The 11296-nt window shown below is 44.5% G+C and overlaps 1 protein-coding gene across 1 annotated transcript in view; it reads right to left on the minus strand.

Moving 5' to 3' along the window:
* LOC124799042 (C-Maf-inducing protein-like) overlaps positions 1-6013 on the minus strand; it is a 939973-nt gene extending 933960 nt beyond the window's left edge. Inside the window, exon 1 of the mRNA XM_047262580.1 lies at positions 5372-6013. Coding sequence (XP_047118536.1) covers positions 5372-6013 — 642 coding nt within the window. The remainder of the gene's footprint in view (positions 1-5371) is intronic.
* Positions 6014-11296: the final 5283 nt, after the last annotated feature.

The raw sequence follows: 11296 nt of genomic DNA on the forward strand, positions 1-11296 counted from the left end.
GAGAATGGGGGTGCATTTACGATAGACAGTATCCCAGAATGCGTGCATCCTATACTTTAATGACACATTGTGTCATATTGCAAGACATAACAAATGCCATGTTGGATGACATGGTGGCATGTGTCAATGTTTGAAGCTGCCAGATAAGTCGCAAGGTTAGTTCCCTTCTTTAATCCCTAACTCTGCCCAGGACATATTCGCCTTTCTTCGCGCATTTTCTTTCTGGCAGATCTGTGGAACGAATACTACAATCGACTTCTGCAAACTGGAGGGCCGATAAAACGAATTTCTCAATAAATATAACTTGTTGCCATGTTGCCTACAGAAACTTCTATGAATCTAAGAATCCTTTTGTGTTTTGGTAGACTCGACAAATCCAAGCTATTGTGATGACACATCGCATCACAAGCACTCCATTAATCAAAAAGTCAGTGACTAACTAATCTCGTTACTCAGAGTTGTTTCGTCGTTTGTTCAGATAATCGTTTGGTCATTCTTCTCTTCGCCACACTACTTCGTTTTCTCAACAATGCATAACTAACCACAATATATAAATCAGTTGTAAAAATGACTTCGAAGAAGAACGAATGTTCGACTTTCGTGGAGAAGAAGCATATTACTGGGGCCGTGGAATGTGGAGTGAAACAGAAAGTTGTAACGAAAAAATTCTCGCTTCTGCTGAAACATAAGATTTCTGGAAAAATATGGTAAGGAAGGAGGAAGCGGGACCGTCAAGGTGAGTTCTCTCTTATTAAAGAATGCTTTTTGAAATGGCTTACTCGTTGTACTAAACATACCTGTCAGAGGTTATAGGTAAGGAAAAAAGCTTAAGTAATTCCCTGTTAGTCTGGACATTTAAGGAAAAGCCACAAGTGAGAAGAGGCTCATTAATTTAAAAAACAAAAAACTTTCGTTTTTTAAGAAGATTTATGAAGAAAATCTGTTGATGACACAGTTTTAAGTACGGAAAAATGAATGAAATCGAAGCTTTTCGTGTATTTTCGTGAATATTTGTGTGCCCTCTGGTTGAAATGTTAAAACAAATTTAAAAATAATAAAACGAGCAAAAGCATTTTTAGTTCGTGTTCTAGTTGTTACCTTCTGCTCACCTATTTGAGGACATACGTATGTTATTGACATTACGGTACTATTGTACTTGTATTCTTATTTCGACTTTTTCCAGATTGCATCTTGATCACACTAACAAGTATTAAATCGAACGCTCAGTTATTCAATTTTTTTAAGCCTCTTGAACTTCGATTAACCGAGGTTTAACCTTGATTCATATGTCCATAACATGTTTCAAAACTCCTAAAAATATTTCCTTATTACAACCAGCTTCAGTCTTCATGCCATCATCAGATTTCGTAAAACATTTAAAACAGTTTACACAGCGATATAAAACCTGTGCTCTCGTAAGTCACTGTTGTGATGCAGCAAAATATATTTATATACACTGCACGACAACAGTGACGTACGATGGAATTTATACCATTTGAAGAGTGGCAATGGAAAATGTTCTGAGTGCCAAACTGAATTTGTTAGGAGAATGAAAAACCAATGTATCTGTTTACACGTAACTGATTTGCAACCGAAAAATTGAGAAGGTGCTCTGATACCAAAGAATTATGCTGTTCACCGCATCACTGCAAAACAATCAGACACATTGGAAGAAAAATACTTTCTCAGTAACGTATTAAGTGCCCTACCAACAAACTCACTGGTTCTAAGTGTCACTAAGAAAGTTTTGCAAGCTGATTCTTGCAAAGAAGAAAACAGCAACCAACCACTTAACAGAACTAGTTATTTACACAAATATCGCCATTGCCGGTTTCGAACCGAAAGGCTCATCTTCAGACGGCTGTTAAGGTTTATATTTCATTTGTCGTTGTTGTTTACGTTAATTGTAGGCGCAACACGGCTACAATTACGTAAACAACTACAGAAATGAAATATAGAACCTTAAGCAGCGTTGAAGATTGAAGCCTTTCGGTTCGAAACCGGAACTGGCGCTATTTGTGTTAATAACTAGCTTCTGATTAAAGTGGCTTGGTTGCTTTTTTCTTCTTTGCAAGAATCATTTTGTATTCTGTATACAATCACGATCTCAGAAATGTCAGTTCTCGATAAAATAGGAAGAAGAAAGTTTTCGTTGCAAGTGTCACTGCTAATGAGGCAGTACGTTGTATTTGTGATAATACAAGTAGACACAGCATTTAATTATTAACTACTAGAACCTCTTCCCATATCTTTTAAATTTTGGAACTCCAGAGGGAAGCACAGCTTGGCACAAAGAACATTCCCCGTCTGTTGTTTGAAAGACTGTATCCATGTTATGACACCTGGATCAAGTCTAACAATACGCAACAGAGAGCCGTGAATGCAACAGCACTGAAAACGCGTTTCCTGAAGAAAAAAATAAACAAATAAATTACACTCGCCAGGGAACATCCCCAGGTGTCAATAGACTATATTAATGCAACTTTACCGATGTGTAGAGGGGGAAAAACAGTGCAACACGTTCCTTTTTGTTTGACTCCACTTTTAAGGGCTGAAACAGACCTCGAAATGTAATTTGGCATTTTAGGTTTAGGGGGAATTTCTTCTTAACGATATGTAAAAAACATTTTTCACATAGAAGTTGATACGTAATCAATGTTATTGAAAAAAATAATCAACTTTTGTAATAATTTGAAATTCTGCAAAATGCCCCATCATCATCATTAATTTTGAAAAATGAAAACTTTTGTTACGACATGAATTAATGGTGGCTGTGTATTTTGCAAAATTTCTAATTATTTCAAAAGTTGATCACACGCTTTTCAAGTACGTTGACTGCATATTAACTGTTATATGAAAAACCATTTTAGTGCGTCATCGTTTCTAAGATATTCCCTCTAAAGCCGAAAAGTCAGTTTACCTTTCGGCGTGTTCTTTATCTCTTAAAAGTAAAATTGGGCACAAACAGAAAAATAGGTCCTGCACTATCTTTCACTCTCTACACACCGACCAAGTTTCACGAATATGGTTTATTGACACTCGGGAATGTTCCCTTGTTAGAATTTTTTCCATTTCCATTCTTTATTTGATACTCTACATCTACATGGATACTCTGCAAATCACATTTAAGTGCCTGGCAGAGGCTTCATCGAACCACCATCACAATTCTCTGCTATTCCAATCTCGTATAGCGCGCAGGAAGAATGAACACCTATTTCTTGAGAAGATTCCGTCGCAACGAAAAACACCTTTCTTTTTATGATGTCCATCCCAAATCTTGCATCATTTCTGTGACACTCTCTCCCATATTTCGCGATAGTACAAAACGTGCTGCCTTTCTTTGAACTTTTTAGATGTACTCAAGTCAGTCCTGCCTGGTAAGGATCCCACACCGGGCAACAGTATTCTAAAAGTGGACGGACAAGCGTAGTGTAGGCAGTCTCCTTAGTAGGTCTGCTACATTTTCTAAGTGTCCTGCCAATAAAACGCAGTCTTGGTTTAGCCTTCCCCACAACATTGTCTGTGTGTTCCTTCCAATTTAAATTGTTCGTAATTGTAATACCTAGGTATTTAGTTGAGTTTACGACTTTTAGATTAGACTGATTTATCGTGTAACCGAAGTTTAACGAGTTCCTTTTAGCACTCATTGGATGACCTCACACTTTTCGTTATTTAAGGTCAACTGCCACTTTTCGCACCATTCCGATATTTCTTCTAAATCGTTTTGCAGTTTGTTTTGATCTTCTGATGACTTTATTAGTCGATAAACGATAGCGTCAACTGCAAACAACCGAAGACGGCTGCTCAGATTGTCTCCCAAATCGTTTGTATAGATAAGGAACAGCAAAGGGTCTATAACACTACCTTCGGGAACGCCAGAAATCACTTCTGTTTTACTCGATGACATTCCGTCAATTACTGCAAACTGTGACCTCTTTGACAGGAAATCACAGATCCAGTCACATAACTGAGACGATATTCCATAAGCAAGCAATTTCACTGCGAGCCGCTTGTGTGGTGCAGTGTCAGAAGCCTTCTGGCGATCCAGAAATACGGAATCGATCTGAAATCCCTTGTCAATATGTAACGCCTCCTGGCAAAACACACATTATATGTGGAAAAAAAAGCAGAAAAGAATAATTAAACTGGATGATTGTAATTGCGTGGACAATGATTGTGTGAACTTTATGTAATAAAGAGAAACCATTATGTTTCATGTTTTATACTTGTATAGAATTATGTGCAGTTTTTTTTTAAAAAAAATAATGTCTGTGTCGGCGAGTACTGAAACCGCCACAGACGATAATTATTAAATATCAAGCAAAGATGAGAATAAGTCACAACGAGTATAAAAAGTAGTGACCGAAGATAAATTTTTGTGTCGTCTTCTTGAAGTTGCGTGAGTAGGAAGAGCCTGTGACGTTATATTGTACGCTTGTGTAGCATTCTTTTGTGAAGATTGAGAGACGTGCGCCATTAGGTCTCTGATTTGTAAAGGTGTGTAATAATTTAATGTGTTTAAATGTTTTGAATAGAGTTACTTAGTGAAAACTTGCATTATGATTTGTAATAAGCTTGCCTGGTATTTTATCCCATCCTTTTAAGACATTTTCAGCTATTTAAATATTATTCGTGGCGCAGAGCTGCTCTACGAACGAACCAGCCCCTGCCGCGGCGCATTCAAACTGCATTAAATGAAACCAATCATACCGCAAAGAAGCGGGCAGGTAATAGTGAACTAAAATTATTTCTTTCAGCTTCGGAATTGCAGGGCAGCACCAGATTTTATTATGTGTTTTACAGGTGGACGTGGGCTGCGGATGAAATATTATTAACAGTGCAGAAACATAAATGAAATCTTGCTGTGTGTAGTTCTGGTCTTGCAAACATTATAGTAAAAACATCTTTTTCTCTGGCAACATATTTTTCCTATATATTAGTTGCTACGCGAGCAATAATAAAACAAAGCAGAGCGCCAGCGAAAAATAGCACTGAGCACTTCATGTGAATAGAGAGCTAGTTGTGTTTCACAGGAACGATGTTTTCTAAACCCATGTTGACTGTTTTTATATCGCCATTTATGCCGTTTTAAATATCTTAAGATACCGGATAATGGTTTGAAGACAAACCGATTGTAATGAGGAAGCTTTTTTATGCTCTTGACGATGAACTGTGAAGTTTTGAAATACCTTCAGAGAATGTGTTAGCAAAGAAGAGACCATGAGGATAAAATCAGAGAGATTAGAGCCCACACGAACAATACGAGACTGGAATAGAAGGGAGAACCGATAGAGGTACTCAAGGTACCCTCCGCCACACACCGTCAGGTGGCTTGCGGAGTATGGATGTAGATGTAGAAAGATGCACTTACCGTTTTGGAAGTGATGCAAGAGTCGTTGAGGTACAGGTGGTGCGTCTCCCAGCGACGCAGGAACTTGGAGCTGAGGATCTTGCTGATGACGGTGCGCGTGTGGTTGAGGTAGCACACCTGCAGGTCGCCCTCGCGCACCAACTTGAACCGCGGACCGGCGGCCGCTGCGCTCGGCGCGGCTCCGGCTAGCGCGGGACTCGACGCCACCTTCATAAGGGGCGGCGGCAGCGTCGTCTGAGCGACCGGAGACAGCGGCGGCGACGGAGACCGGGATTCGGACGACGAGCACGACGGGGACGCCCCAGCGTCGTCGCCTTCGTCGTAGTCGTCGCCGCAAGCCGAGGACGACGCCCGCGGGGGCGGCGTCGACGGCGGGGCGCTGCGGCCGCTGGCGTCGCTGCGCGGGGAGTCGCCGCCCCCGCAGCTGGGGGGCCGCTCCTCCGCCTCCGTCAGCGCCGCCTGCGACTCGCGCTGGCTGCCGCCCCCGCGCCGGTCGCCGCCCCCGTCCAGCCCGCCGGCGGCGGCGCCGCGGCGGAACGTGTTGGAGAAGCAGAACATGAGCGCGACGACGCAGCGCGACACCCTGCCCAGCACGGATCGGGGGCCCGCCGAGGCGACCGGCTGCGCCGACTTGGCGCACATGCAAACGCGACGCTGCGTGCGTTCACCGTTTGCGTTAGGCTCGACGCATGGCTGCCGGCACGAGCAGTGCCCGCCGCCCTTCCTCAGGATCCACCAGCGCCGCTCCGCCTCCTTGCTGCTACGCGATAGCGCCGTTCTGCCCGTTACTGTCAACCCTCCCCACACGACGCAACACCTCTCCCCTGTCAAAAGTCACCGTCTAAATCGGCGTCAAATTGCGTAAAGTCCTCTTCGCACAAGGTGTCAAGAACACAGTCACTACGCCGGTAACACCACAAGCTCGAGTCCAATCATCGGCGACCGTTGAACCCACTGTTTACAAATCGACTGTCACGCCAATCGGTCCTCGTATCCTGCCGCAGCAGACATTCCCGCATAGCACATTACCAACGAAAACCGCGCGGTGAGCACGCCAGCCGGCTAGTACGCAGCGCGCGTGGCCACCACACGCGACATCGCACGCTCGCGAGTCGGGGTGCGTCTATCGCGCGCTGTACCACCGCCGACCGCACTGCTCGGCTTGGCGCCGACTTCTGACAACAAACACGGCGGGGCCCAGCGGCGCGCATGCTCCCTTCGTACTGCGCCTTTCGATTGTTATGCGCTCGGCGCCTGTGACGGCGCGGACATCTAGCGGTGGCCGGGCGCACTTCTTGTTGGAACAGCCGTGGCGAGCGACGCGCTCTGGCAGTAGCATTGCAGTTGCGGCAGAACTGGGAGGACTTTGCATTTCCGGCAGAAGCAACTGTCATTCGACTGAGTGTTTCAGCTAGCAGCTTAAGTATAATCCCTCACAGAGAACGGCGGAAACGCTACAGGGACGGCTCTCATTTTTCTCTCAGCTACCTCTCAAAGTCACTGCAGAACAGCTCAGCAAAATCAAGCTGTCGGAACATGTTTTACTGCCGATTCTTATCAACCAATCAACGCACCTGAAGAAAAGCTGTTGCTGAACATAGTTTCGGTTCATATAATGGTTCCGGGCCGGAAAATTGTATTCAGATCTCTAACAAGGAGAACACGGCACGTGCCATAACCTGATTACCCACAAACTCAGTGGAAGAGAAGCCAAAATAAGAGAACATGTGTCCCGGCTTATGCGTAAAAACTCGACCGTTTCTGAGGAAACGACTGTCAAAGATCTCAATGTAATTAAAATGTCTTTCAGCGGACGACAAGCTCAATCCGACTAGTGCCTTTCACTTTTGCGTCCCGTGTTGGAAGCCTGATAAATGTTTTTGTTTTATTTTATTTTTCCATTCATCTACCATTTCCATAGAACGTTACTACAAGAGTGTTTCTTACCTAGTTTACGGGATACAGGGGCGTTACGTTAATTGTAAAATTATCATAGATGTGTGTACGTTGTTTTCAAGGGGTTACATTCTTTTAAGATCCTCATATTCTTATATTTGATTCTTACGTCAAGTCTCAATTCTTATATTTTGTTCGAATATCCATTGCTCAGGAAGATTTGGTGCATTTCTTTGGATGGTATCGATCGTAGAAACGTTCGAAAAATAGAAATTCCGAACACACAAGCACAGATTTGCCACCACGTTCTCCCGACCTAGCGCCATGCGATTTTTTCCTTTGAGGCTTGATCAAGGATCGTGTGTACGTTCCTCCGCTACCAACAGACCTCCCTGAATTAAGAAACCGGATTGAATCAGCTGTTGCTACAATCATTGAAGGCACACAAAACGTTTGGAAAGAACTCGGCTATAGATTTGATGTATGCCGTGTGACAAATGGTGCCCACATTTAACATTTATAAGGTTCTTGGTAAAACTGTTTGAGTTGCTCTTTCATTTTGACATATCATTTATAACTGTAAGTTTAATATAATAAATGTTATAAAGCGTGGAAACCCCGATATTCATTTATAAACACCCTGTACAAACAAAAAAAAGGCTCTCAGCACTATGGGACTGAACTGCTAAGGTCATCAGTCCCCTAGAACTTAGAACTACTTAAACCTAACTAACCTAAGGACATCACACACATCCATGCCCGAGGCAGGATTCGAACCTGCGACCGTAGCGGCCGCGCGGTTCCAGACTGTAGCGCCTTTAACCGCTTGGCCACCACGGCCAGCCCCTGCACAATTAGTAGAAGAACAACGACAACGTTACTTCAGTATATGTATGTATACATATAAACGTTCGTGTAGTAATCTTCTACGGGCATGCGTAGATAAATGAAAAACAAAAATAGTGTGAAGCAGCAATTCTTGCCACTGTGCCACCGCTTCGGGTGCATGATTTACTTGATAAAAGGCATATAAAGTACCCCGAAAACTCTGAGCGTCCTTTTCTCAGAAATAATCGAATATCTACGCAGGTCCGGTTCGAGAAAATTTTTCCACACAAGCGACTTATCTTTGGGTGCCCCCACCCATCCCATTTTCCCGCGTACAGTTTCACCCGTGTCACTTTCTGCTGCTAATTGTGATACGCACTGTAAATCAATCTTTCACTTGGACGCCCCTGCTGCCCCTCAGTTTGGCTCCCCGGGCGGTGGCTTGTGTTGGTACGTCTTAAATCGGTCATGTATCTACGGAGAAGTCAGGACACGTTTTCGTTTATTTTGAGTCCCCTTCCACTGAGCGATTTTTCAGGGTATTGGATTATGGCACTTGTCCTATTCTTCTCGTAGATGTACACAAATTTTTACGTTTCCACATTGCAGAATGTCCAACGGCCTCGCTGCAGTGGTAACACCGGTTCCCCTCAGATCACCGATGTTAAGTGTTGTCGGGCTGGGCTAGCACTCGGATGGGTGACCATCCGGTCTGCCGAGTCCTCTTGGCAAGCGGGGTGCACTTAGCCCTTGTGAGGCAAACTGAGGAGCCACTTGACTGAGAAGTAGCGGCTCCGGTCTCGGAAACTGACATACAGCCGGGAGAGCAGTGTGCTGAACACATGCCCCTTCAAATCCGCGTTCAGTGACACCTGTGGGCTGAGGATGACACGTCGACCGGTAGGTACCGTTGGGCCTTTATGGCCTGTTCGGGAGGAGAGAGAGAGAGAGAGAGAGAGAGAGACATTGCAGAATGTTCAGTATAATGGACGGCAGTTCCATCTACGGCAACAGAGTTGAGTAGTGCAGTGGTTAAGTCGCTTGACACGCATTTGGGAGAAGCGGGGTTTAATCTTTTAACTGACACAAGTACTACAATTAACACTAGTGTTAAACGATGTTTAGTACTTTATTTACTATAAACAACGGATCGAACTGCTATTAATACAATTCTGTTCAGAAAAAATAGAACACCTTAAACGAGTAGAGATAGGCCGCTCGTATTCACAGGACATGTCCATTAGTATGTTCTGCAGAAATGAATAGCATTTCAGTCACGCCGGTTCAGCATGTGTCCTGTTGTCTAGTAAGCACATAGTGCGCCATGGCCCCTGATAACTTGTTCCAAACGTAATGGCATCGACGAATGTAAGGTGCGAATGGCGTCGCATGGTATAGCCATCCATGCTGCATTCACCTGGTTCCAAAGTTCGTTTGTGTGATTGGCACTGGGTCACAGTGCTGCACCTGTCGTTTCACCATATCCCACACATTTTCGATTGGGGACAAGTCTAGTGATCTGGCTAGCCAGTGGAAAAGTTTGACATCCTGTGACGCCAAAAAGGCACGTGTTGGTGCTGCAGCATGTGGTCGCTCTTTGTGCTGCTGAAAAAATGGCGTACGGGGTGTTCCACAGAACGGGTATCGTTATGGATGTCATTGACGTAGGTCACACTGGTCACAGTGCCCTGCACACGTACCAGCTGTGATTTGTGGTTGTACCCAATAGCACCCCACACCATAAGGCCACGAGTTGGCGCTATTTGTCTTGTGCGAATGCAGTCAGTGTAATGCCGCTCCCCTGTCTGCGGCGAACCAAAATGCGGCCATCATTTTTGGACAAACAGAATCTGGGTTCGTCCGAAAACACTATTTGATGCCATTCCTGTCCCCAGTGACGTCGTGCCATACATCATTGCCGTCTAGCATGTGACTGCACATTCGTCAAAGATAAGCGGAGAAGTGGACGACGCGCACGTAAACCATGTCGTAATAAATAGCAACGGGCTGTCACCCCTATTAGTGTACGATGTGTTACACTATAGCCGGCTGTAGTGGGCGAGCGGTTCTAGGCGCTACAGTGTGGAACCGCGCGACCACTACGGTCGCAGGTCCGAATCCTGCCTCGGGCATGGATGTGTGTGATGTCCTTAGGTTAGTTAGGTTTAAGTAGTTCTAAGTTCTAGGGGCTGATGACCTCAGAAGTTAAGTCCCATAGTGCTCAGAGCCATTTGAACCATTTTTTTGTTACACTGTAACGCCAGAGGCTAGGAGGAGGCAGATCTGTCCTGCAATGCCGTTCGGATGGGGTATTGATCATCTCGGGGGGTGGGAGGTCTGGGTGGTGCTCCCTGACCCATCTTGTCGTGTTCTACGGCCTTCTATGAACCATTCTGCACAAACCCGTTGCACTGCCGAAACGCTTCGTCCCACACGAGCAGCAGTTTCCCAGATGGATGCATCAGTTCCCTCATGCCACCAATGCGCCCTCTTTCAAACTCACTGATTTGACGGTTGGCGCAAGCGTCTGAGAGGCAACCTGCACGCCTGCATAGCGACAACGAGAGCTGCAAGCACATTTTACCGACAGGTGGTGTTGCGCCGCCATATCGATGTTGACCTTGAACCCCTGGGCCGACATGGTTCAAATGCTAATCATTTCTGCAAAACATGCTAAGGCAGATGTCCTGTGAACGTTTTATCTCTAGTCATTCATCGCGTTCTGTATTTTTTTTCTGAACATGGGTGTATATTCACTACAGTTTCTATGATAAACATGAATACCATTTTTATGTTTCCAAGTCGTTAGAGCTGGAATATCAACGAACAAGTGAGCTACGGCGTGCATATTTACCGATGGCCTTTGAGGCACCCTCCTTCAAAGCTGGTTTTGTGTTCAGGCAGCAGTTGTCACATGTGGATTTACTCTTCTGATATCTTCCTGTTCAGTGTGTGTAACGTCCCCTTAGAAAAATTTATGAATTACTACGTTATTTGATTTTCAAACACCTGAGCAGAACTGAACCTACTCAGACATTTCTCTCTTTACTTATTCTGATCAACACTAAACTGACAAACAATAATTTTCGCGCAACGCAATCTGACTTTCAATAATCCCTACAAAAGAATGGCTCTAACTAACAATAACCTATACCTTTCATGAATCACTTACTTCACAAAAATCTTCGTTGCTCGAACTAC

This window comes from Schistocerca piceifrons, chromosome 5 (genome assembly GCF_021461385.2).
Source record: "Schistocerca piceifrons isolate TAMUIC-IGC-003096 chromosome 5, iqSchPice1.1, whole genome shotgun sequence".
NCBI classification, from domain to species: domain Eukaryota; kingdom Metazoa; phylum Arthropoda; class Insecta; order Orthoptera; family Acrididae; genus Schistocerca; species Schistocerca piceifrons.